The 27,920-nt window shown below is 46.4% G+C and overlaps 1 protein-coding gene across 1 annotated transcript in view; it reads right to left on the bottom strand.

Annotated features, from left to right (window-relative positions):
• Positions 1 to 27,237, bottom strand: part of TMEM154 (transmembrane protein 154) — a 45,202-nt gene extending 17,965 nt beyond the window's left edge. Inside the window, exons 1-4 of the mRNA XM_037496646.2 lie at positions 27,023 to 27,237; positions 5,124 to 5,381; positions 4,994 to 5,032; positions 357 to 384 (exon numbers count right to left, since the gene is read on the bottom strand). Coding sequence (XP_037352543.1) covers positions 357 to 384; positions 4,994 to 5,032; positions 5,124 to 5,381; positions 27,023 to 27,080 — 383 coding nt within the window. The 5' untranslated portion in view covers positions 27,081 to 27,237. The remainder of the gene's footprint in view (positions 1 to 356; positions 385 to 4,993; positions 5,033 to 5,123; positions 5,382 to 27,022) is intronic.
• Between the last annotated feature and the right edge of the window lie 683 nt (positions 27,238 to 27,920).

Here is a 27,920-nt window from a genome sequence, read left to right as displayed (position 1 = left end):
TCCCTGGTGATGATATTTTCAACCAGAATAAATGAACCAATGTCCTTGAAATACACCCAGGGTCAGAATATGTAACTGTTGTGCATTTGGAATTGGTGGCCGTCAGGAAAGGATTGTTTTCTGAACAGATATCCCTCCCTCCTCCCCAAATCCCCTGTTGCACTGAGGTGTTGGGGGGGGGGGCGGTGAGGGGTAGGCACTTCCCACTATGGGCCACCTCGTGGGGCCCCAGAAGCAGGAGATCCCTCCCTTCCTTCCAGGGGTATCAGAACCATAATTCCTGGCCCTCTAATGCACTCCTTTCCCTAAGATCCTTGTCCACACTGAACTGGGGGTCACAGCTGAGCGGTACTTACACTTTCAAGTTTTCACTTCCCAGTCCATCTAAAGGAGGATAAATAAAAAGATTATGTTAGCTTTGTCGTCCTAACAACCGTTTATTTCAAATCACTTGAAATCTCCTTCACAAGGCGAACCGAATAACTCTAAGTAGATTTTTATTTTATTTATTTATTTTTTTTGTGGGACCTTCTCTCGGTGGCCGGGGATCGAACCGGGGCTGCAGAGGCTGGATCGAACCGGGCTGCAGAGGCTGCGGGCAGCCTCGCAACCCTGCGCTCAACCGCTGCGCCACCAGGGGAGGCCCCTAAGTAGATTTTTAAAGGATCCTAATAAGCCTTGAAGTCAAACAAGTGCAGATCAGATCTATCTAAGTATAAAAACAATTTCTTTTCGATATGAAGGTCTCCTGAAAGAGCCCACTCTTTGTGTTCATCCCTCTTTATTTTTGTTTTTCATACCAAGAGGAAAGCAGTGGTAAAGAGAAGAAAAAGAAGGGTCAAACAAGGGGGTTTTTTACTTGGCCCCCTGCCTCCAAATGTCCTGTTCCTTCCCCTGTGGCGCCACCGGCCACCACTATGACTGTCCCTTTGTCCTAGAGTCAGGTGGGGGGGTCCATACCGGCTTCCCTGAAACTCTCCCTTCCCTCTGCTCCGTGTGTGGTCTCAGCTTGAACACTCAGGTTCCCCGGGGCCCCAGCCCTCCTTCCTAAGTCCCAGCTCAGCTTCTGGCCTGCTCCTTCATAACAGTTGCCACTTTGTCATCGATCAATCCTCTCTTCAGTTCTTTCTGCCTCTCCCACTAGGACCAGCCCCCAAAAGGGCAGGGATGGGGTCTGGCTTCTTCAATGGGGGGGGGGGTCCTCCCTTTCTGGCACCCTGCTAGCATAATACCTGGCAAACATCCTGTAAACATTTGTTGAATAAAAGAATAGGCCTTCCCCTGGATGGTCCAGCCCTGGTGTTAAATTCATGCCCAAGGGTTGGGGTTTAGCATTATCATAAGAATGAAACTTTCAACAAGCCCAAAGTTGAGCTGCTGTTGGTGGTGAGGGGACTCTGGATGTTGCTGCAGGGCAGATGCTAAATGAACCTGGGGGAGAGACTTAGAGCTTCGAGGCCCAACACAAACTGTTGTTTGGTGGGGGAGCCAGCACCCCCAGAAAAATGGGTGATGATGATGACAAGTGAGTGGATAGCCTGCCCACCATTTAGGATGGGAGAGCCACTAGGCAGCAAACCTCTTCCCCGAGGTGCGCACACAGCAGGTGCCCCTGATCCATAGCAACTGGGCCATCAGAGGCTTCCTGTCTTCTGGCAGGAAGAAATACAGGTCCCCACGAGGGTTCACAACCAGCAGGCAACTGGAACTGAGCTCCTGGCAGCTGGGAGCCGCTGTTATTTCTTGTGGGTTGGCAAGCAGGATGGCATTGCTGAGCCAGGAAAGCTGGGCACAGATGTAAGTTTCATGCCATCACTGCCTACCTTTAGAGGGCTCTGGGCCCCTTGTCAGAATCTCAGGCTTGCTGCGGATGTCTGACTCCTCAGAAGGTTTAATGGGAAAAGGAGAGTATGTTCATCTTACATTCTTACAGTTACACATTTTCCATTTAAAATTTGCAGTCTGTTTTTTACATAAAATCCCTTTGCAGCTGGACCTCCCGTACAGGTGACCCATGAAGATCCCCCTGCTTTGGCACTGTCCCCTCCCTCTCTCATTTCTCTGCTTAATAACCCCCTACTAATTTCTCAGAGAGCAAATGGCCCCACAGCCCTGTTGTCAAGGGCATGGATTTATCTTGATAATCTGGGTGCCCGCAGGCTTCGAGGTGAGCAAAAGCTAACCCTGCGTGCAGATGATGGAAAAGTTTAAAAACCCATTACGAAAATGCTCCAGATGCACCAAATGTGACGCTCCTGTAATCAGTATTCAAACAGAGCAAAAAGCCTTCTGTGGCCTCGGCTCCCCTGAACCACGGCCATTACCCCTGCCCCAGCAGCCATGGCAACAGAAAAACATCTGGGAGAGCTCAGCAGAGCAGAGCATTAAACCAGGAGGGAGACCAATTACTGGTCCTCAGCAATCAGGGCTGCCCGCTCCACTCCACCTGGCCTGTATCTCTATATTAACAGCCACCTACTCCCTTCCCTGCACAATCGGGAGGCAAATGCAGCTCTCACAGTGCCCCTCCCCACCCTCACTTGATTCCATTTTCCCTCCTGCCATCCGTCCATTTCATATCCTCCTACTTTGCCCGCCCTCTTCGGCACCTACATTATACCCACTTAGCCTGCCTCGGGCCCCTCTCCTAGCTCGGCTCCACTGTGCACTTGATGGTGGGCCAGCTGGGGGGAGGGGACAGAGCCCAGCAGGAGGCTGCGTCCTTGTTTCCGTGCTGACCCGGGAGCAGAGTCTCTTTCTGGGGATTTAATGGGCAGTGCAGGTGTCAAGCAGTCAGTCTGTTTAAAGAGATGGTTTACTGCCAGCTTCTCTCCCTGCAGTTCTTTCACAGACACATAGTACAACAAGGCACTTCATAAATGTTAAATAATAACAACTGTAAATTTAATGCCCCGAGGCCTTGGATGATGAGAGCAGAACATCAAGTCAGTACTGGGTTCCCTTTCCTGGACAGGAAACGGACAGTCCTAAAGAAAAAAAAGCTAATTTCCAGCCAGACAAAATGTTCTTTTGAAAATTGTTGGTGAGTCCTCTCCAGTTGTCAAATTTAAAGACTTACTTCCTGGTGTGGAAGAACATACCTGGCCCTTATGAGGAAAAAACACTATGTCTATTTGAACTTTCTGGGTAGATATCCTCAGTACCCCCCAAAAAATGCTCCTTTGGGAACTTTCCAAGCCAAATACTGCCTTTTTCTAAGTTCTTTACATAGATGAACCCATTTCATTCTCACCAATGTGTCCATTTTACAGGCAAGAAAACTGAATGAGAGAGACTGGAGAGCTAGAAAGTGCAAAAGAACACTCTGTGGTTCAATCTGTATTCTCAGCCTCAGGACCACACTGTTAACCAGCAATAAATGAGACAGGTTCTTGGTTTCTCGGGCCTTAAAGAGAACATAACCCAGTAGGCAAGAGAGATTCCAAAAAAGGCAAGTCACTGACTTCTGACAATGTAAATATTGTGCGTAAGTGTGAACATGGCTTTGAGAGCACAGAAGGGGTCCTGATGAGTTTTGCCTGGGGAGTGATTGCTCAAAGCCCCATAAAAACTTTAGAACTGGGCATTGAAGAAGAATGGGGTGGCAGCTTGCCAAGCAGACAAGAAGGAAATTCCAGACAAAAGAAGTGGCATCAACCAAGCAGGGAGGCAGCAGGCAAGTGCAAGTCAAGCTTTAGGAACAGCAAACCCTTCGAGTTCAGTCACAGGGTAGGCACATGCATACAACAGAGCAGGGGCCGTTCTCGCTTCTGACTGGCTTTGAACTATGAGATTCTCCCAGTAAAGCTCAACAACCGCTTTCCAGATTTAGAGCCTAAGAGCATAAGCCTTTGGACACCCCCCCCACCCCACCCCACGCTCCTTCCAACACTGAGATTCCATTAGGTAAGACCTGTGGTGCATGATAGTATGGACAGGAAATTCTTTTGGGGTGGTTAAAAAATGGAGGTCCATTTTTAACAAGTTTGGGTTTTTTTAAAGGTTACAAAGGCGCTCCCACATGGGGACGGTTATTAGACCACCTGAAATTTCAAGTAGCAGAAAGCTGTATATTTCCTTTCTTGCTATCTGCCCTATCAGTCCCTGACAGGAGAGTAAAGCGCTAAGTGCTCCTTCCCCAGCTCACATTTGCCCCACCTGCTGGCATAATGGAAAACAGTAGAAAGTGACCATTTACATCTCCTGCCCATACTTAAAGGCTCCTCTTAGCAGGGACAGCACGGTCAGAGAGGACCAGGTCAAGGACATGATCTCAGCCAGAGATGCCTTGTGAGTGGGTGTGAGAGGCATAGAATGAGGTTTGTATGCACATAAACATCTGTATTTTATTAGAGAAGTTTTCACTTTTTAAATGATTTTTGGAATGATTTTAAAGGCCTTAGTTTAAATCTAATTGGAATCGTTTTTACCAGCGCAAGCCCAAAGTACCCTGGTCTGCTTTGGACCTGGAACCACCTGAAAACTTAGCATCTGATGCTTCCAGAAGTGAAAATGGATGCCCTCAATATGTATCTCTGACCTAGGGAATTTTCTCTCAGGTTGGTTTCAGACTGAAGACAGCAATCTTCAGCCAATGAGGAATTTCACTATGAAAGTTATCATACTTGTAATGGGAAGAAGAACAGGCTTTTCAAGATCAAATCGGGATGTGGTCTGGGTGGGGGAGGAAGACAATATGTGAGAGAAATACAGATGGAAGAAGCCTCCTCTTGTGAAGGTGACCCCAAAGTCTTCAGTCTGGAGTAGGTAACGAGGTGGCATCTGTGCATTTTAAATTCCAAGGTAGGCTAAAACTGCATTCTTTTTTAAAAGGAAAGAAAAATGACATTTTTAAACTCTCGGAAACCTTAAATTATGTCCCTTATAGCTCCCTATTTATGTGGCTTAACTTTAAAACCTCTCCTCCTACCCCCTCCCCAGCTCTAAGCAGGTATTAGGATAATTATTAGGATAATATTAGGATAATACTCACATGTCTGAAAAGCATTCTGAGACTCTTGACTAGAAGGCTCTGTGTAAAAAACAAAAAGTAGTTTATTGTAATGATTGTTCATTAACATATGAAGCAATTGCCTAGAAATGGGAATATACAAAACATTTACCTTGTTTAGATCTTTTTCTTTTATAGTATATTAAAAGCAGTATCGTGCCTAGAAGTAAGGCCAATAAGACCACAGGGATCAATACCATTAATATAAACTGCAGCTGAATTTCCTCCCCATCGATGAAGGTCACATTCGTGCTTGCAAAGAATGTGTCTGTGGTCTCTGCTGCCAGTCCGCTTTGAGTAATGGTCTCTCCGCGTGTGTCTTCCTCTTCCTGGGGCATATATCCTGACTGTTCTGAGTCTTCAAAATAACCTGTGAGAACACACAAAAATCAAGATTGCCAGCGAGACAAAGCGAGTATGTTATATATATATATATTTTTTCTAAATTTATCCTACATGCATCCAGTGATAAACTTGATCCACTATATTTGGTCTCCCAGTTCAATGTGTCACGGAGTATTGATTTTTCATAAATGGAACGCAAGCTGGGAGTATATTGAACATGGAAGCAGAGCCCAGAGATAAACCTCCTACAGATGAAGCAATTTAGCCTTGACCGCACACCTTAGACACACTTCCGCAAAGGGCGTGAGAAGCTGTGCCGTGTCCAGCTGATACTCCAGGACATTTCCTCTAAGGGTATTGTGATATTTAAGAGCACTTCTCAGCAATTCAAAATTCCCATTTACAAGAAGAGAAGTACTTGCCTCCTAACACTTTTAGGTTTAAAGGAATACGCTGTGTCCTAATTTTAAATAAAAGGTTGCTGCTGAATGGAAAAGAATTATTTGAAATCAGGGTGACTGCTTTGATATTGGTGTCAGTTCTCACATTCTTCAGCAAACTGAGTCTGCTTCTGAGATTATCTGACAGACGCCCTCCTGGGTTCTGAATAAAAGCACAACATATATTTCATTTGTGTAGTGAAATACTCAAGGGGAAATTCCCTCCTCAGGCACTAAGGAAACTGCACTGGTATTTAAATCTGTGTAGTAAAATGCACCTTTAGAATGCACCCTGTTAATAAGCTACAAGCCAGTTTTATTCTGTTTGAACTTGACAGTGTGTCAAAAAGTCATCTTGTGGCTCATCACAGCACAAGGAAAGTGCTGTTAGCTTGATGATTATTTGAAAAACCTGCCCTACCTGGCTAGGTAGTGATGTTGGTAAGTTGAAGATTTTCATCTTATGTGGCTTATTTAAGTAGGACCCACTGAGGAAAATATGTGGGTTTAGACTATAGAAAATGTATCAAAGGGGATAATTTATGTGAAAGCTCTTTCTACAGTGTTAGGTGCTATGCCGAGACCTTGACTGCGTTAAGCCATGCCTGATTACTCCAGGTAAGAGCACCATGCCACAGAGTGACCTCACAGCCACTGCAGAGCCAACTCTGTCCCTTGTCTTCCTGCCTGACTGCATGACAAGGTGTAACAGCAGGATGGGCCAGAGCAGGATATCTATGTATGACCCGAGCAGACGAGCGAAGGAGGAGAGTCCTGGAGCCCTCGGTGGCTTTTCAGGCTTTTATTGGGATTTACCAGGTACATGGCAGGCAGGGGGTGCTGGGGGGCCTGAAGGCTGGCAGGCCTCCCAGCCCCCAGCATGTCCTCACTCTATCTGGGCTCTCCGCATTCTCTGGTGGTCTCTGCTTCTCTGCTCTCGTTCTCTCTGCTTCTCTCGTGGTTCTGTTCTGCTGGTGTCCCCGTGACACCACCCTTATAAGCGCAGCCTTAGCCCAGGTGAATCCCATCTACCTATGCCCACACCCTACTCCAGGTGCCCGCCATCAGGCATGCATTCGGGACAGCAGGGTTCCGTCATCTATCCTAATGGCGGGAGGGCAGAAAAGCCTGATACTTTTTACCTTACCCTACATAAGGGAATAAAACTATTCCTCTGCATGGGGGCCTGTGGTGATGGTTCATGGGTGAATTAGTGAAGGAAATTCTATGGGGACTACACCTGAAGGGGGGGAAGCAAACATTGTTTAAAAATGAACAATGATGTAAAATACATATAAATAAAAATAAGTAAATAAATAAATAAAAGTATTCCTCTGATCACTGACTAGTTCTTTTTTTGTTATGTAAACAAACATTTCCATTTCCTCCCAAGATGAGGAAATCCACTTGTAATCACTTTGGTAAACACCACCACAACCAACCAAAGGGATCCTCCACAGACTGCAGAGTGTAACTACCTGGCGTTAGGCACACGGAGATGCCACAAGCAGGATTTAAGAAAGACTTAAGCATTCATTGGCCCCAGCCTTCTGGATGAAATGGCTTGGTCCTATCATCATGTCTTTGAAATAAGGCGAATCGATAGACTCACACATGTGAACAACTTCGATAGATCATGTATTGCCCTGGATTTGTCCATCGCTGCCTTGAAGCCATCCGTGTGCAGGGCTGCGGTCCTCACCCACATCAGCCCAGGACTGGATGTATATGGGAGGGGTGGGGGCCACATGCATAAATGCAGCCGGTGTTAGTGCCCCTATTCCATGAGGTCTGTGCCGTGGCCTTCCTGGAATACTCCAACCTGCTTTTCCTTTGGCTCTCTCCTATTCCCTGTAGCTGTTCATGCTACTTCACACCAATCTTTTTTTATTTTTTAAAGATTTATTTATTTTTATACAAGAATTGGGGTACAGGCCAGAGATGTGCGGGTGAGAGGATTCACCAGAGACAGAGCCGGGAACAGAACAGGCAGATGACCATAATACACTGCTGAGGGGAGCAGAGGGCAAGACAGGAGAAGTCTGCTGTGCCATGTGGGTTGCTTCCTGGCTGGCTGGGAATCAAACTCGTGCTGCAGTGGCTGCGGATTGCTTCATAGGTTGCGTCTTAACCCCTGTGCTACCAGGGAGGCCCTTCACACCAATCTTTTTTTTTTTTTTTTTTTTTTATAGAGGCATGCTTATTTATTTATTTATTTGTTTGTTTTTTGTTTATACATGCACTGGGTACAGTCAGAAGCACGGGAGGGTGGGAGAAGTCACCAGAGCCAGAGCGGGGAGCAGAGCAGGCAGAAGGACCGAAGGACACTGCTGAGGGGAGCAGCGGGCGGCAGGAGAGGTCTACGCGCCATGTGGGACCCTCCTCCGGTGGCCGGGGAGCAGCCGGGGATCGAACCGGTGCTTCAGAGGCCACGGGCAGCTTCGCAACCCAGCGCTCAACCGCTGCGCCACCGGGGAGGCCCCCTTCACACCAATCTTTACAGACAATTTACTGAACCAAATCCTGTGCTCTGTCTTTTACCTGGATTACTTATTTTTTAGAAAGAAACTGGAGCAAAGAGGTGATGCAATTTGTCCCAAGTCACAGACAAGGGAGGATTTGAGCCCAGGCAGGCGCATCACTTGACCTGGGCTTTCTGCTCACATTGCACTCTCTGGTCAGACAGGAATGGCTGTGCGAGTCATGAAGAGGGGAACCTGATGTTCTTGCCCTCAGCCCTCAGCCCTCAGAGGAGGTAGTTTTCCAGTACAAAGGGGAAGGGAAGAGAATGGTTCCCACAAACCTCAGCTTGCCTAAAACTTTTGCTGAGAAGCTCAGCCCAGATGCAGGAGAGCAAAACTGCCCAGAACCGCAGCGTCTTTTTAGCTTCTCTCCAAAGAACCAAGTTCCCAGTAGAACACTCAGTGCTCTGAGTCACCACTTGACCCATGATGGCAGAAGAAGAGAGGAGAGGAAAGGAAATAAGCTAATAGGAATAATGAGGGCATTTGGACATCCAGGAATGCGAGACTAAAAGAAGAGCACCAGATGGTCCTGGGCTGGGAACATTCATTTCTCAGCATTAGAGACAGCACTGTTCACTGGGCTCTTGGCGCCATTTTGGAATGAAAGAAGCCAAGGTTCTCCACACAGTATTCCTCTCCCACACGTCCTAACATATTTGCCATGTTAAACAACATTTACTCTCAGCTTCCTAACAGCTATTTAAATAAATGAGAATCAAGGTTCTCTCTCTGTTTTATTTTTCTTTACCCTACAGCCCTTCACCCCCCCCAAACACTCCTACCACCACCTTCTCACTGCCCTCCTGCCCCAATCAATGTCTAAGGGCCTCAAAATAATAACAGTAATTGGCATTTATCAAACACTTAGGATGGGCAAGGTCCTGAGCTACGTCAAGAACTTTATTGTTCACATTTTACAGATAAAGAAACAGTCTCCCTGTCCCTGTCATTTATTTTTTTTTTTTAAAGATTTATTTATTTATTTATTTATACAAGCACTGGGTACAGTCAGAAGCGCAGGAGGGTGAGAGGATTCACCAGAGCCAGAGTGGGGAACAGAACAGGCAGACTGACGAAGTACACTGCTGAGGGGAGCAGCAGGTGTGGTAGGAGAGGTCTGCGCGCCATGTGGGACACTCGCCCAGTGGCCGGGGATCGAACCGGGCAACCCAGCACTCAACCGCTGCACCACTGGGGAGGCCTCACCTGTCCCTGTCATTTATGTTATAAGTTCTACCAGTGAGTAAGGTTTGAAGCTGCATTTTCTCAAGCACAGGTGTCAAATAGCAGGGGAGGTTCTAGTCTTAGCTAGGTCTTAGTCATTGTGGGAATTTGGACAAATATTATTGTTTACCCCCTGAGTGATTTTAAGTTCCAATCTGTACAACTATGGAGTGACCGCCCTAGGCCCGTATATCTATGCACACATTTCTATGTTGATGCTAAAGCGTTCATCTTGTCCTTTACCAGAATTTTCAAATCGGTACTGTACACTTGTCTCTAAGGTCAGAAAGGAAATTTAACCACCACCCCTCACTCAGTTTCACTCCCTAGAGACAACGGCTGTTTCCGCTGCCTTCCAGAGAAACTCTATGCAGATGCCAGCCTAGGTATTGCTTCCTCTTTTCATTATTTAACACAAAGGGTCACAACATTTACATACACTCATGCATGTACTGCCCCTTGCTTTTTCTGCTTAGAATTAGATCTGGAAGATTATTCTGGACCTGAATGCACAGAACAATCTTTCCCCACTATTATTTGGATGTCTCATGGTCATTCCTATCGATGGAGATTTAGGCTGTTTCTTTTGTATTTCCAACCAGCACTCACCCCTACACTTGCTTCAGTCTGCAATGCACATGTGTGTTCCTGGTGTAGCTCAGGATTGGCGAGAGCAGGGCAGAGGGTGTTGGGAGCAGGGGAGTAGGGGTGGCCCCAGACCCCTCTGGGTGGTCTGCCCTCAGGACTGCTCCACCTCTAGCCCAGCCCTCAGGCAATGAGAACTGGTAGAAACTAAGGCTGGGTGTGCAGTGAGCATGTGCTGAGAAAGGGGAGCACACTGGGGATCAATCCCCAGGCTTGTGCCAGGAGCTTCAAATGCCAGTCAAAGGGGAGCTGGAGAACCCATAAGCTGGAGAACCAAATCCATAGCCAGGAGGAGGTCACCTAGGGGACAGAGGTGAGAAAAACAAAACCAGAGGCTGCTGACTACTTCGGGCTGTGAGTGCTGCTCCCCAGGGCAGAGGTGCCTTCCCAGTGCCCCTCAAGGTTATCTCAGGTGGCCAAATGCAAACTGCGCTAGGAACCTCCCGTTCACCATTCTCTCTGCTCCAATGATGGAATGTTACACCAGATCACGAGGGTTGTACAAATGACGAAACTTGCCCGCAATGCTTCACTCTTACTCCCCAGCCTAGAACCGCTCCTCGGCGCAGAGCGAACAGGCTCCCTTATTGCTGTTCTGGGCGTCATCACCAAGTGGAAATGACTCAGCTTCTCAGCAAAGTGAACTAAGTAACTTCTCTTTTTTCGAAAGCGGAACAAATGTGCAATCAGGCACTAGTTCTCAAAGTTAAAAAAACTATTCTCTAGCAACTGAAATATGGCCACGCTGATCTGACAATGGAAGTAAAACAATGAGGGCTGTTGCGTAGTCACCTGTGGCCTTGATGGTGTTAATGCAGAAGGCGTGGGGGTGTGGGGCACACATGCCTGATTGTGGACACTGAAGCATGAGTGTGTGCGCATGTGCAAGTGTGCACACTTGTGCCTAGGAGGGAGGAGATAAAAGAGCAGCATCATCCTTGGAAGTGGGCTCCTGTTGCTGTCTCCCTGCTGGCTTTTTTCTTTCCCCTGCTCACCATCAAAATCTGTGAAGATGAGGTTAAGAGCTCCAACATTCTCTTTTAAGCTGTTAGAACCCACCGTGAACCTGCACAGCCTGGGATGGTTGCAAAACAGAGCACATAAGTAAACACAGGAGAGTGAAGCATGCAGGTGTCAATCAGATGCCCATACTCCCCTGTATTTTGTGGGTTCCAATCACATATTATTTAAAGGATTCTGTAATTCAGAGACTGAATGCAAAATGCCCGCCAGTCCAGGCATTAGAACTCTGTCCTGCCCTGTGGAGTAAGTAGGGTATATAAAATTGAGGAAGCTTAAGAAGCCTGCCCACTTTACATGCCCCCCATTACCCCCACCCCCAGAAATCTTCACATACAGCAAAGAGCTGTCAACTGAGGAAATCATGTGAGGATAAAATAAAACAAGAACGTTCATGTGGAGTCTTAGGTTTGCACATCGGAGAGAACAAACTCATGTATTAGCTCAAATACTGCTCTGCTGAGGTCTTTGCTTAAGGGGGCTTTAAAGGAAAAAGATGCGGGGCAGGGGGAGGATGGAATTGATCAAAATTGGGAGTAGTTATAGATTACATTCCTTAGAGTTCATTAATACTTAGTGAAGTTGGTCTCATTTACTATGGAGAGATAAAAGGCAAGAAGAAGTTATCCTGGTGCAGTTCTTGAACATCTTGTCTAACTGGAAACTAGTTCTTGCCAGTCAGTAAATAGGGTGTCTGGGTTTTTTTTAGGTTAAAAATTCAGTAAGGTGACATGTCAGGTTTAAGATAAAGCAACTTCATTCAACCTAAGCATCACCCCTGTCCATGGGTAGGAAGAGATAAAGCCAACCAGGAAGTTCTCTAGCAGTTCTTGAGTTTGGCTGCATGTGAGAATCTCCTGGGGTTCTTTTAACTTTCCTGATGCCCAGACCACACCCCCAAATATTACATCAGGATATCTTGGGGTGACCCAGGTCTCAGACTGTTTTACCGCTCTCCAGGTGTCTTCAGTGTGCAGTCAGAGTGGAAAACCACGGCTCTAGATCTACCTGCTCTGGCCCTGCCCTTAGCCACCCCAAATCACTCTCCCTCTTGTGTTCTGTGTTCAGATTGGGGAATTTGAGAAAAATCAGAGGTTAGGGAGTTGGATGCCAAAGGCTTATCTCGTAGCTGCTATCTCCATCAGTAGGAGGCAATAGCTAAAAAACCATCATCGAGACATTGGGCACCAGAGGGACCCTACCGGGATGTATTGAGGAAGAACTGTGACATCACACCCTCCCAAATAAGTATGAACAAGAGGGGAGCACCTTGGACTGTGAAACCCACATCTCCAGGAGAGGTTGTTGCTAGAACAGTCTAGAGGTTTAAACCACTCATCTGCCATCCCAGGTGTGTGTCAAAATCATCTGGAGGGCATTTTAAACAGTTTGCTAGGCACTGTGTCCTGAGTTTCTGGTTTACTGGGTTCTAACACTTCTAACAAAACGCTGATGCTTCTCCTCTGGGGATCTTTGGACTAAGTGGCCCAAACAATCTCACTTAGCTGTGTTTAGGGTTAACCACACCTGTTGTTCTCAGTATTGACTGAGAACATCAACCTGGTGGTGTGTAAGCTCCACCCAAATCAGTTGTTTTAGGAAATCTAGGTAACACTATGTTATAAAAGCTCCCCCAAATGATTCCAGTAAGTATGCTGAGTTGAGAATTACTGAGTGAAATCGTAATTCGCTTCAATTTAATTTGCTGTTATTCATGAAGACAGTCCTTATTAGCTTAAAAGTGTTTGGAGAACCCTACACAGAACAATTTGGAGAGCAAAATTTGCAGGCATATGCTTGCATCAAATAGTCTCTTTAATGCTATCTTTAAAAAAATTAGATATTCAGCATCTGTGGGATCTGACTGTAATGTGACCAACAGAAAAACAGGAACAGAACAGGGGAACAGATAACTTATTGGACTCTTCAGGCCCAGCCTGGCTATGGGAAGATGACTGAGGGTCAAGCAGGGTCAAGCAGGGCTCATGCCCCAAGGGAACATGACCTCCTTGCTGCTGGGCCTCTGGGACCCAGGGCACTCAGGAGTGTCCTCCCTTTCTCTAGCTGGTTCAAAACAGCAACAACTTACTGTTGGGGATGTGAAAACATTTCATTCAAGTACTTTTTTTTTGTGGCTCCACCCATTTCGTATTATATCCCTAACCCTGTCTGCCATGTACTGGCTGCCATTGGCGTTGCTTGGGAAACATAAGCTAGGCTAGGTTAGTCTGAGGACATTGGCATCTTTCAGAGCACTGGACTCCTGCTCTGGCCTGGACGGCCTGTACGTGTGCACCTGGGAAGGTCTGCGTGCATTCTCACTGGGCAGAGACAAAGGTCCACACTGTCAAGAGTCTAGGCTCCTCTTCGCTCTACCCACCCCTTCCAGGAATACACACTGTGTACGCTTAGTCGCAAGGAGAAAGAGGAATGGTTTTCAAGGTGGTTTTCTCTGAAAAGGCTATCTGAATTTTATTTTATTTTTTTAAAAAAGATTTATTTACTTATTTATACAAGCACTGAGTACAGCCAGAAGCGCGGGAGGGTGAGAGAATTCACTAGAGCCAGAGCGGGGAACAGAACAGGCAAACCTACGAAATACACTGCTGAGGGGAGCAGCGGGCGAGACAGGAAAGGTCTGTCGCGCCATGTGGGACCCTCACCAGCTGGGGATCAAACCGGCGCTGCAGAGGCCGCGGGCAGCTTCGCAGCCCAGCGCTCAATCACTGCGCCACCAGGGGAGGCCCAACTATCTGAATTTTAAAGTAAATACAGAGGACTGAGAGGAATTATATAATGCAAAGTTGTGAATCCCTAATGATGAAATTTTATGTTTCTAGTTTTTTGTTTCATTTTTTTGGGATGAGTCAGGGTGCTTCCCAGGGCTTCCCCCCTTAAAGTCCTGGTGACTTCATTCTCTCCAGAGCAGGACTCGGGGAATGGAAGGTTTGCTGCCTTCATTGGAAGCGCTATTGTACCATGTATTTGACCTTTTTCATTGACAACACTCACTTGCTGTGTTTCCCTTACCCATTTACTTGAAGAAGATACGGTCAGGATACGTGTCTGCACGACAGATGTGAGGCAAAAGCAGCAGAGATTAATGGCAGATTTTAAGTATCAACAGAGAATTTTTTAGGTAAAGAACTGCTTGGGTTTGTCTGCCCTTTATCCTCAGTTGTCAAACTTTTTTTTTTTTTAAAGATTTATTTATTTAGGCATACAAGAGCTGGGGTACAGGCCAGAGGTGGAGGGGGGGTTGAGAGGATTCACTACAGACAGAGTGGGGAACAGAACAGGAAGATTGACTGAAATACACTGCTGAGGGGAGCAGCAGGTGAGTCAGAAGAGGTCTACTGCGCCATGTGGGTAGCTCCCTGGCCAGGGATCGAACTCCTGCTGCAGTGGCTGCCTGCAGACAGCTTCATAGTGCTTGACTTAATCCCTTGCACCACCAGGGAGGCCCCCTCAGCTGTCAAATTCTAACAGGGTGGTCCCTAGGAAAAGGGGAAGTTCCAGGTTCCCTGCCCCACCCATGGAAGGGGGAGCTGAGCAGGGAGGAGGAGAAGCTGGGGAGGAGACTGAAAAAAGAAGCCGGGTGGGAGCCAGAAGGAGGCCTGGAGGAGGCACATGGAGCAGAGACAAATGAGGAAGCTGCACTTGTTTCTTGGTCCTGAACTGGTTGAAATATGTGGGTGAGAGACCATGGGGAGGCTAACAATGGCAGCTTTTACCTTGATTTTGATTTCGCTCCTTCTGTTCCAGATATGCTGGCCCCCTTCTGCCTCTTTCCTACAGGTCCCCATCAGGAGATGCCTTTTTTTTTTTTTTTTTTTTAAAGATTTATTTATTTATTTATTTATTTATTTATTTATTTATTTATTTATTTATTTATTTATTTATTTATACAAGCACTGGGTACAGTCAGAAGTGCCAGAGGGTGAGAGAATTCACCAGAGCCAGAGAGGGGAGCAGAACAGACAGATCAAAGAAATTCACTGCTGAGGGGAGCAGGGGGCGAGTCAGGAGAGGTCTGTCGCACCATGTGGTGGGACCCTCGCTGCGGCTGGGAATCTAACCGGTGCTACAGAGGCTGAGAGCAGCTTCACAGCCCAGTGCTCAACTGCTGCGCCACCAGGGGAGGTCCAGGAGGTGCCTTTGTGGCAGGCTTTCGGGCCTCAGCGGCCCTGCTTTGGGCCAACCCTATTTGTGTGGGCATTTACCCACAAGGGGATGGGTAACTTTGGATGCTTGATTTGGAAACTTTTTTCTTCCCCTTTTTTGCATTGCACACTAATTGTATTAAAGTTTTCCATTAAACATCTTATACAATGTTTTGTCTTGATGCTGCAGATGGCAGAACTTATTTAGAGAAGGCAGGATTGGGGGTTCTGGGGTTCTCCTTACTCTTCCCTATAAAAATTGACAAAAGCTGTCGATGCCTGACGTGAAAGTGCATCGTGAAATGTCGCTTTGGCTTGCTCGGAGGAGGGCCGCCTGGCAGATGCTGTCCTCCCGGCTTTGCTTTGGGAAGTTACTTGCAAAGCTGGGTTGTATTTTTACCCCATTGCCTTGTGATTTCAATTTACTCTCAGATAAAACATGCCCCACTGTGGGGACCCATGTGCTCTGATGTCTTTCTCCTTTTCAGCTTTTTGTTTTGATGTCTGCTGCAGAGAAAGCTTGCTCCTAGGCAGTCAGACTTGCCCGGCCCTACGGCTCTCTGCTTTGAAATCAGTTCCCTGAGGAAGCTGCGTGTTTGACCTTCGACTGCCTTTGACTACGTGGGAATCTTCGTCTGCTGGACTACCTGTACATCCATGCAGTTAAAGGTATGTGTGTATTTTCATGAGTCAGAATGAATACCCACTTTTAACATTAACAAATTCTTCCTGCCATGAGAGGGCTAATATACACAAAAGTACTTTAAATGAGAAAAAGTTCATTAAATGATAGTTATTACAATGTGAACCTGAGTGCTTTTTTATTTTTATTTTATTTTTTTCTTTTGATTAGCCAATATAAAAATAACCATTTAAAAGAGTAACTGAGGGGGCCTCCCTGGTGGTGCAAGGGGTTAAGACGCAACTTATGAAGCTATCCGCAGCCGCTGCAGCACGAGTTTGATCCCCGGCCAGAGTGCTAACCCACATGGCTCAGCAGACACATGGCTCTCCTGACTCGCCTGCTGCTCCCCTCAGCAGTGAATTTCAGTTGATCTGCCTGTTCTGCTCCCCACTCTGTCTCCGGTGAATCCTCTCACGCCTCTCACCTCTTGTTCGTACCCCTGTTCTTGTATGCACAAATAAATAAATCTTTCAAAAAAAAATAAAAATGCAAAAAAAAAGTAAATAAAAGAGTAACTGAAAAGGACATTCCAGCCATGCCCTTGCCCTCTGATAGTGACCTTGCGAGCCTCCCCTCCCCCTAGCAGAGAAGAGCTGCCCCAGCTCAGTGGATACACGGGGGGGTGGAATACATTGGGTGGGGTGCCCCTCCCTGCAGGTCACCTGGCCCCTCCATCCTGGCCTTGCACTCCCATCCAGATCAGCACAAGCTCAAAGTTGCAAAAGCAGCTGCAGCATAGAGACAAACCTAAAATAGGTGGTAAATGTGGGTTTGTGGTCAGAGCGTAAGAGAGCAGGGGGAGAGGCAGGCAACATCTCAGAAACCAGGAGCAGCTGGAGAAACAGAACCAACAGATCCCCTAACCCAGTTCATGTGGAGCGGAGAGCAAGAGTTTGTTTAACTTCTTTTTTTTTTTAAGCTAGAGTCTCAGGAAGGAAGCACATTCCTGAGGTCTTCAGAGTAGTGTTTGAGGGGAGTAAAATAGTCAGTTGGATTTTCTAAGGTGGGCCAAGGCCCCTCACAGGTTTCTAAGGCTGTCTTGCTTCTAATTCTCCTCTGCCTTGAAAGAGAATCAGTCTGTGCCTCCCCGGCAGAGTAACAGGCTCAAACACTTGGAAGTTTAGTAGCTTGAGATGATGGAGGACAAGAATAGAAAAAACAAACTGAAAAGGAGGTTCCACCAGAAACCTGGCTCACATAAGGAGGTGGGGGTAGAAGAGATTAACAGAGCCATTAATACAGCTGTGGAAACTAAAATCCTTAGGCAGAGAGGACCCAGTTGCGGAAACTAGTATCCTTAGGCACAGACTATGATCCTTAGGCACAGACCATGACCCTTGGGCACGGAAACCAGGATCACAAAGCATAACATCCAAGCAGGTATCCAGGGTGCATCCAAAGGTAAAGATATGGAGATTGAGCCCATTGCAGACTCTCCGGTCCCTTTCAATTCTACATAGTTATCCAAAATCAGCAACTAACCCCAAAGGCTCACAAGGAGTGACCCCTCCCAAACAGAAGAAGACTGTATCCGTGCAGTCTCTGCACAGGCTGGGCCAGCACTCCCACTGCCCACCTGTGACCATGCAGGTGCCTTTTTTCACCCACTCTTCTCTCAGGGCAGCAGCCTCCTGCCTGCCCGTGACCTGTCAAGGACACTGCCTACAACCACGCAGGTCTCTCTCAGCAAACCTGTCCCTTCTGGGGCAGTTCTTCCTGCCCACTGGCGTCTATGCAAGTATCCTTTACTCTTTTGTCCCTTTCCCTAATAAACCGGTTCTTTAAATATAACTAATATTTCTGTCTCGTGGAGAAACTCGCCTGGGAAACTCGCCCCATGTTGCAGAAACGGGAGCTCTGGTGAAACCTTTTCCAGAGTGACCCCAAGGACCCCAAGCTCCAAACCCACAGACTCTAAAAAACGACACCAGAGGTACTGATGTGCTATTTTCTCTCTCTCTCTCTCTCTCTCTCTTTTTTTTTTTTTTTGGTCAGCCTCTTTTCTGCATTTATTAACATGATTGTATACTTCTAATTTAGCTTTTAATATGACAGATCACTTTAATGCTCTAGAGTTGATCCACCTTTGGATTCCTGGTTTTATGCTACTTAATCATTGGTCGGTTTTTTGTTTTTTTGTTTTTTTTTCAGTAATGGTTTCTCTACATGGTATTTGAATGGCTGGCCTACGACTCAGTCAAAATATTGTTCTAATATTTGCTAGCTGGCTACACTGCCAATATATCTGTGATCTTAGTGATGAACTCATCTAGGGATGGTCTTTGCTTAATAAAAGATAATTGTAATCAAATCATAAATACATTCACCAAAATGAAACACAGGATGCCCAGTTAAATTTGGGTACAAGATAAGCAATGGAAGGGCCTCCCTGGTGGTTCAAGGGGTTAAGACATAACCTATCCACAGCCACTGCAGCACCAGTTCTATTCCATGTCAGGAAGCTACCCAGACAGTGCAGCAGACCTCTCCTGACTCACCCACTGCTCCCCTCAGCAGTGTATTTCAGTCAGTCTCTCTATTCTGTTCCCCACTCTATCTCTGGTGAATCCTCTCACCCCCACCCACACCTCTGGCCTGTACCCTAGTTCTTGTACCCATAAGTAAATAAATCTTAAAAAAAAAAAGATAAGTAGTGGATACTTTTTTGAATGAAATATGTCAATGCAACATTTGTGTTTCCTGTACTTATATTAACTTGCCTGGGATGTACATATACTAAAAATTTTTGTTTATTTGAATTTTACATTTAATTGGTGCCTTGTATTTTTATGTGCCAAATCTGGCACTTGGCCATAAATAAGTATAATTTTAAGAAAAAATAAGTGAATTTTTAACTTAGTGAACAGTGTTGTCAGGTGGGAAAAATGAGTCAGCAAACCCTGAGCTCCTGTTTTTGAAAACTACAGCAGGGAGGAGTAGGAGGAGCAACAAGGTAGGTTTTAATTCACATAAGACAAAGAAACATAGCAGAGTCTTCAAAGGCAAACTAGGTCAATGGGTTTTATTTTAAGGAAAAGAAACCAAAACTCCATGACCCACCAGATCCTGCTCTAGTTCATAAATCTCTTTTCAAACCATCTCCTCGTACCGTTCAGGTGATATTTCTGTGCTGTCCTCACCATCCAAGGCAGGTTTTGCCATTAGCTTAATGTTACACAAATTTTATTCTTGTTTGGGTTTTCAGATCAGCTCTTCATGGCTTGAATTTCTTTTGTTTTCTTTTCAAAAAAAAAAAAACCCCAAATGCTTGTAATTACCTGACCTTTCTCTGAATTATGCTGCTCATCCTATTTTTTTCTGCATCAGAACTTCCATCCACACTTTGAAAGAAGATGGATGAGGTATATAGTACATGATGTTCTCTACAGGAGAGAGAGCAATCCTCCTGGCTTGTTTTGGTTTGGGGAGAGAGTGAATTATTATAAAAAGGTTTGCAATAGTCAGATAACATTTTGGAAATACAGTAAAGTGGGGTTAGTTAGAAATCACATGTATCCGTAGTTTCATTATTTAAATGCTTATAATATTGTCATGAAATCAAGTCAGTGAAGCTGACTTGCACAGGAGTCAGTTGCAACACTCCTGTCTGGCAGAACCAGGCACTGTTACTGGCCCTGGGACTTAGGCTGAGGAGGCCCAGCCCCTGGCCCCAGGGAAGTGACTGCTAAGTGGGGACAGTAGCACACAGATCAATAAACACAATACATTTTAACAGAAGCCAGAACGTGCTTGTGTGCAGAGCACCGGTGGACATGAGAGAGGAAGGCTTTCATCCATGGGGTCCCGGGGGAAGTGATTCAGGAAATCCTCACAGAGGCAGTGATCATGGAGCTGAATCTCAGAGTTCACCAAGCAAAGAGTGCAGGGAACGGCATGGCAGAGGCAGCACAGTAGAGGGAAGGGCCCAGGGCCTCCGAGGAGCTTGCCACAATTCAAGCAGTTGTACCACAGGCCTGTGTTGGGAAGTGTCAAAGGTGCCGTGGAAAAGGAACTCAGGACCATGTACAGGGGCCTTGTAATGAAGCCAAGTGGTTTTGCATTTCCTTGACAGGAACTCCAAGCCACTCAGGGCAAAAGCACAAGAGGAAGAGTGATGCTGTCTTTATAATGCCGTGATCACTCTGGAGGTGATTGCAAATGGGTTGGAATTGACCCCAAAGGCAAGGAAACTAATTAAATTAATGAAGTTGCCTAGGTGAGCGCTAAGGAGGACCTCAAGTAGCAGGGGGCAGAGAGTGAGTTCTGTTTGGGACAGGGGGAACCCCCAGGACTTATCGAGAAGTGGTGATGGAAATGCAGGTCTAGAGCTGGGCAGGCAGGGCTGGCTGGAGGTACTTATTTGGGGATCATCAGCCTGAGAGTGAGAAAGCCAGGCGTGCACCCGGGAGTGATGTGAGAGGTGACATCAGATAAACATTAATGTGAGAGAGGCTGGTACAAGAGAGTCGTGAAAAACTAGAAATGGGTAAGTAGAGTCACAGGAGGAGAATGAGAAGAAAATGGCTTTGGAGACCCAGGGAAGAGGAGAGATTCAACAGCTGAGTAGGTTAAGTGAGAAAAACACCCAGCGAGGGCAGAGGTGGGTGCTTTGGGTTTGACGATGAGGAGGCACAGGTGACCCAGAGGGAAAAACTCAAGTGCTGAGTCTCACACCCTGGCCAGGTTGCAGGGGGTTCAGAAAGGCTGGCGTGCTGCTGATCCTATTTATGGAAAGGGAAATGAAGGACAGTGAGAAAAGGAAATAAGCTGACTCTCTTTCAAAAAGATTGGGAGTTACGGAAAGGAAAGCTGGAGGACTCCATGTGTATCTAGTTCATTAATTTTACCTGGTCTAATAGATCTCATTCTATAATTAAACCAAGTTCCTTGTATCTTTCTTCTATTAATGGACATTTAGATTGTTTCTATTTTTTCCCCATTTTTACAAACCACATTACAATCAACATTCTTGGCTGTGACTCTCTGTTGCCATAATGAGTGATCTGGGCTAAATACCCAGGAGCAAATCATTGGGGCGATACAGTATGAACAGCTTCGACTGACTAAATATTTCCAAATTGTGCTGCAGAATAGTTTTATAGAAAAATCTCCTTTTCCAGTCACTGGTATACTTAGTAACCTGAAAAATTATCCCACTGTGCAACACCTAGAAATAGAAGAGCAATTTTTTTAAAGATTTATTTATTTATACAAGAATTGGGGTACAGGTCAGAGGCACGGGAGGGTGAGAGAATTCACCAGAGAGAGGGGGGAACAGAACAGGCAGAGGGACCAAAGACACTGCTGAGGGGAGCAGCAGGCAAGGCAAGAGAGGTCTACCATGCCATGTGGGTTTCTCCCTGGCTGGCAGGGAATCGAACCCGCGCTTCAGAGGCTGCGGACAGCTTTATAGTACAGCGCTCAACCTGCTGCGCCACCCAGGAGGCCTCAGAAGAGCAATTTTTTAAATGTAATAAAGAAATCTCAAGAATGCAGGGAACCCCCAGAATCTGAAAAATGTTTACAAAAAAAAGATTCTAGAGGGAATTTATTTAATTTACTTTTTTAAAGATTTATTTTTTATTTATAAAAGAGCCAGGGTACAGGCCAGACATGTGGGAGGGTGAGAGAATTCACCAGAGACAGAGTGGGGAACAGAACAGGCAGACTGATGAAGTTCACTGCTGAGGGGAGCAGCGGGCGAGAGAGGAGAGGTCTGCTGTGCTATGTGGGTTGCTCCGAGGCCAGCCGGGATTGAACCAGCACTGCGTTCAACCTCCTGCGCCACCAGGGAGGCCCTCTAGAGGGAATTTAAATTCAGAGCCATAACTACATATGGAGGTTTCCTAAAACAAAAGTTTTGGCCTGCAGGGATGCAAGGGGTTATATATGCTTCTAGGGGGCTCCTAGCCATTGAATCAAGAATTAAAGCTAAACACAAGTCATGGGGGAAAAAAATATTCTGGGAAAAAAAAAAAAGAAAAGAAATAAGAGCAGCTGCAAATGTCTTTGGCAAAGTTCAAGTTCAGTAGCAGATGCACTACCCCAGGCTGATAGCACCATCATTCTGACACTGTGGCTTCTTGCACCTCCACCAATTTTGACTTTGGTTTTCTCTATCTCTTCCTCTTGGTCCCCTTGGCTACCTGCTTCTGGTTACTGACTTGACTTTGCTGCTGACCCTGCTCTGCTGGCTTGTACTTTAAAGGGATCTGGGTAACTCCTGGTGCCAAAACTCTTGCAGGCTCCCCTCCCATCTCCCAGGACTGTCCACTCCCCATCCCAAGGCTAGAGTTTAAGCTTGAGATCCAAGCACCATTCTCCTCAAGCTCAGCACCAGCACCCCCCCCCATCTGTTTCTCTCACACCCTATTAGTGGTGATCAGACTGGGGTTGTTTTAGGAAAGTATTTCCAGTAGTTCAGTGATGGAATCAGAAAATGTGGGGTTCTATTAAAATAAGGTGAGCCATCCTCTGTGTGCCAGGTTCTGCTCCCCGCCAATCTACATCAGAAATGTGGGAGTCAAGAGGTACAATAAGCAACAAGATGAGGTCTACACACATGTCCAATAAAAGATTCCAAATAGATAATATGTTTAAAATAAAGACAGAAGGATGAATAAATAACTCAAGGGGGGAAATCCAAGACACTATGTATATATTCAAAAAAAGAATTTTTGGGAAGTGAAAAAAAGATTTTATAGAAATGAAAAATGTGCTAACTGAAATGAAAAGCCAGATAGTTGGGGTCAGCAGCTGAGGGGACTGCCAGTAGCACTGACCCATCTCCTGCCTCAGGGGGCAGAGTTCCTGTTTCTCCACAGCTTGGTCAGCGTCTGAGGGTGGGGCAGACTCTCAGGTAGGCAAATTGCAGGTTGCATTGTTTCTCCACGGAACTGGGCTCATTCCAGCCAAGGTCCTGCCTCTTATGGCTTCCTAGGATTCAAACTCAAACACAAAAGGACTTCAAGCCTCATAAACCCCACGCTGCCTCCGTTTTTTAGGCCCCGATGGGTGTTTGCTCCTTCGGGCCCGCTCTCAGCAGGGGTGTTCCACAGAGACCCTGCCTGTCAGAACCTAGTTCTCACACCCAGATGCCTCTTACCCAGTAAGAGTCCTTCCTGCTTCCGCCCTTAATTCTGCTAATCCCCAGTTTCTCTGTTGCTCACAATAGCACTTTCTCCCTCCTGCTCTGCTGGCCAAGGGCATTTACCCCACTTACTATTCCTTTTCTTGTCAGCCAGTCTCTTCCACCAAACAGATACCGCTTCTCTGTTAACATACAGGAACCTTAAATCTAGCTAAGAGTTTATGGGAAAGAAGCAAAGATATATTTTTCCAAACCTTAAGCTAACAATAGCCTGGCAGAGCCCAGAAACCTGGAGATAAAGGAGTATATTGACTTCTGAGACTGAATCTTACTTACAAATCTGCTACTTAGCTGTGTGACCTTTGGCAAGTCACTTAACCAGTCTGTGTCTCAATTTTCTCATGTAAGACAGAGATCATAGTACTCTGCTTATAAGGTTGTTATAAGAATGACTTGAGTTGGTATAAGTAACATGACTAGAGCAGCACTGTATGTGTTAGCTGTCGTCATTATTACTTGAAGCTGGGAAGGCTGGAGGAAACAGTAGGTGGCAATCACAAGATCAGGTCAGAAAGTGCCATGTCATTTAAACTAGTATTTTCTTCTATTCTTTCTCTTGGACTCAAGGCGCATCCAATAATTATAGGGCTCTTAGTCTTCCAAGACAGCCCAGAAAACCTCCCAGTCCTGTCAACTCCCATGTCAGCCCCCATGTGTGAGTCAGACACCGAACACTTATTGCTTCTGTCTCTTGCTCTTTAGCTCTTCCTTCTACAAAGCATTCTGCTCGTAGTAGCTAAGAAAACCCATGCTTTTGATATCTGGGAAGCAGCTGCAGGATAGTGCTGAACAGTGACAGGGCACAGGGTAAGGCTGGTGGGGGAAGCATCTCCCTTCACCCACGGCAGAATGCCTGTGTCTGACCTTGGCATCCTACACTAACCAAGATGCTCAGGCCCCAGGCTTTGCTTTAACTAAGCTCATCTGTTTGGTCAAAATCTCTGAAAAACTTTTTTCACTTCTCTCCAGTCGACTTCTAAATGGATTGTTTCACTTGGGGTAGCAATCACTTGTGCATGCAGCTCTCTATCTAATCAAGAGAAGAGATGCTGTCTCAGAGATAAAGATGCAGGTTCCGAGTAGCTTAGGGATCAAGATAGTGTTGCCTGTTTGCAGTTAATAAAATTTGAGATATGTCCCAGAATATGCTTGCTAGGGAGGGAGTCAGACTGTTCAGCAGACTGAATTCTGCTATCAAACATCTCCAAGATAGCTTTTGAAGAATTCAAGGGAACACAAATGTGATCCTATAAACCAACTAACGTCCTGAAGTCTCAGATGCTGTTAGCTCAAAAGGCTATACATGCTTTAATTTAAAAAAATATATACAGGGCCTCCCTGGTGGCACAGGGGTTAAAGACAGTGCCATCAGGCTATCGCCAGGCACTGGCATGGGTGTGATCCCTGACCAGGGAGGTGACCCATGTGGCGCAGCGCACCTCTTGTCTTGCCCGCTGCTCCCCGCAGCAGTGGATTTCAGTCAGTCTGCCTGTTCTGCTCCCTACTCTGTCTCTGGTGAATCCTCTTAGCTCCCACCCCTCTGGCCTGTACCCCAGTTCTTGTATGCATAAATAAATAAATCTTTTTTAAAAAGTATATATATTTATAGCCTCCAATTTAGAATGGCCTGTCCCTTGACGAACCTCAAAGTGATAAGCTTTTATCATGTAGCTTTGTTGCAAGTGGGCATTTGCACACCTTTTAGGAACTGGGGATCCAGAGAGGGGCCAAGGTGTGTGTTGGGTTATCGACATAATCCTTGCTCTACTTGAACTGCAGCTTTTCATCCTTGACTTCTGCTAACATTCTACCACTCACTGCCCATTCTCAGGAGCTCATTCATGTTTTGTGACCAGCCTCTATCCATTCCAGGATGACTTTAGTGTTTATCAGCAACGACTGAGTTCCTAATGAATGCTGTGTTGGGAAGTCAAAGATACACGAAAGGGGATTTTCCCCAGAGGTGTTCCCAGGCTGGCGGAGATATGGGCATATATATTCTTATGATTCAAAGTGACCAGCTGTGTTAACACAACTTCAGATGGGCCAAGGGGGAACAGAACCAAGAGAACAGACAGCCAGGGGAGGACAGCGAGAGGCGGCATCAAGGAAGAGGAACATTCAGCCTGGGCCTGCTAAGTTTATAAGCGAATTCACCAAGTAGAGAAATGAGAACTTGTCAGTCACTTTCCGCCAGGGTCCCCGAGGCCTGGCGCATGTGCTCTGACCAGGACCAGAGCAGGCAGCATCTACCGAGCGGGAGATGCACCGGAGGGAGCTGGGCTTGAGAGGAAGGAAGTGGCATGCATGAGGAATAACTGGAGGGCACTGGGTTGAAGGGTCACAGGCTCGGGCGTGGGAGTCAGAAGCTCTCACTGAGTCCCTTTAGATTATCCTTGTTCAGCTCGTGAATTGCAGAGACTTCGACTGGATCATTTTTCAGAAGCTCAGGAGAATACTCAGACAAAGTTAAGTTTTACCCTCAGAGAAGCGTGTGCGGCACATGAGGTGGCCTGAGCGAGGTAAAGAGAGTCTGAGGGGTGCAGTCCTGCGGGAAAAGAGCCTGGTCTTGGCAGGAGGCGGGAGAGCACCCCCAAATTCACCCACCACAAAATTGCTGAGCAGCAGTGGGACTCGCACACCTCGCCTCCCTTTGCCTCAGTTTCTTCACCTGCACCCAGGTTTGACTGAGCTGTGCCACCTTTCACTGCCCTCCCAGCTCCAATACTGTGCACAAACAACACGTTGTCCCCCAACTCGCTAACCTCGATTTCAGCCCAACATCTTTGCAATCATGGCAAAGGTTGCTTTTCAGTTTTGAACTTTCCCCTGATGGTGGGAAGAGACCACGCACGTGGAGCACACCCTGGAAGGAGAAATCGGTGGGTGGGGGCGGTGGGGCTGATGCCTGATGCAGGAGGTGCTGCTCACAGGCTCCTAAGTCAGTGGTGCCCCGTTCCTACGCAAAGAGCTGCAGCCTGAGGACTTTCCTTCAGCTAAATTTAGTGCCCTACCCTAGCAGCAGGCAGAACCCATTGACAGAAACCATGGCACTGAGTTTATCCCAGGGCAAGTCAACAGAACTGTCAGAGGCAATTGAGGGTGATTGTGCGTGTTGTAGCAACTGTCAAGAGCATAAATCAATTGCTGCTGTTAGTTCAAAATAATGAGGCTTAATATTTTGTCTTTTCCAATACCTATGATTTGCTACAATTACCTTACTTTCTCAAACAAAGCTTCCACACAGCATAAATATCCCCTTGGAGTAAGAAAATCAAAGGAAAGCAGATGAAAGACCTTTTTTGATAAGTCAGAGTGATGCCTGGTAACTCCTCTGATGGTTTCCTGTTTGCTCGTTTTTTTTTTAAACTTAAAAGTTTTTCTTTAGTATTCTTTTCAGTAGTAAATTTCCACACCCCAGCTTTTTTTCTCGAGTTTTTGGAACTAGCAAGCTCCTCAGCCCACGATTTAAAGCAAATTCTTTCACATAAATTGCCAAGGAATTTATGGTTTTCTTAATATGCCCATTAAAGTTGGTAAATTACAGGGACCCACACATCTTAGAAAACAAAGATTGCAAGCTTACATTGAGTGAGTGAGCCGCCAGGAAGGGGATTAGCCGGCTGCAGGAAAAGCCTCCCCTAGCCTCCCCCCACACCCCTGTTCGGCCCCCCTTAAAACAAGAAGACAGTTCTCATCCTTCTTTCACAGAAAGGATTAGATTTTCTGAGTGTTACCCTCCCTCAGTTCTGTAGCCTCAGGCGCCAAACAAGCCTTCAGTATCCCAGGACTGGAAAGCCTGGAGGTAGCTTACCCTGAGCACCTCCGGTGGAAAGTAGCTGGGTGACCAGGGCCGCTCTGGGAGTCTTCATGTCAGCTCCCCTCGGTGCAGACCTGATGCTATGCGCTGGGCTTCAGCCTCCCTGAAACGTGAACATTTCCTGTTTCCTGCTTGTTTGGGTTGGTGCAAACTTGAAGGAGAGGTGTTTGCCTGTTTTTTAGGAAGTGATGTAATTCTGCAGGAGCCTGTCAGACCAGCAAGGATTGCAAAAGAGAAGTTGCTCTTCATGCACTGATTCAGTTAGCACGCCCTTCCAGCACGCCCTGGCAGTCCTGGCCACAGGCCTCCATCTTTTGAAATTCTCCACATGCCAACGGTGTCCGTTGTTCAGATATCTTTTGGGATCTGGCACTGGTGGGCCCTGGACTGCATGCACTCTTGGTTTGTGGTTTTACTCAAGCCCAGGTGAGTTGCTGAAGCTGCCTAGAGTCTAGAACTATCCAGGAGACGTTTTAGGAAAATGTTGCACATTTGCTCTTCCAAAATGTGTCACCAGCCACCAGGGCTTGTGAGCAAGGAGGATAGTAGGAACTAAGTTTTTCATTTTCATGTTTTTAAATTTAAATGTAAATAACTCCATTTCTAGCTCTCGGCCAGCTCTCAGGGTGCCATTGGGTTTCCAGGTCGGCAGATCGGGTAGGACGCATTTAAGATTTTATTTCCCTATTTTCTCCCTGAGTTGTACATTTCCTCATTTCCCCTTCCCTTGTAAATAAACCTTTTATTAACCTTTTGTGTGTGTCTTCAGTGAAGTATTAATAAGTCCCTTTTAAGCGTGCGGGTGAGGACCCACGGCCGGGCAACCCGTTTTATATCGGGGCTGCCCTGTAACAATACCTTTAGGAATCTGCCTGGACACTTCAACAGGCCC

Source organism: Talpa occidentalis, unplaced genomic scaffold (assembly GCF_014898055.3).
Source record: "Talpa occidentalis isolate TD23 unplaced genomic scaffold, MPIMG_talOcc4v2.1 talOcc4.8, whole genome shotgun sequence".
Taxonomy (NCBI): domain Eukaryota; kingdom Metazoa; phylum Chordata; class Mammalia; order Eulipotyphla; family Talpidae; genus Talpa; species Talpa occidentalis.
This window is presented reverse-complemented; position numbering and strand designations above follow the sequence as displayed.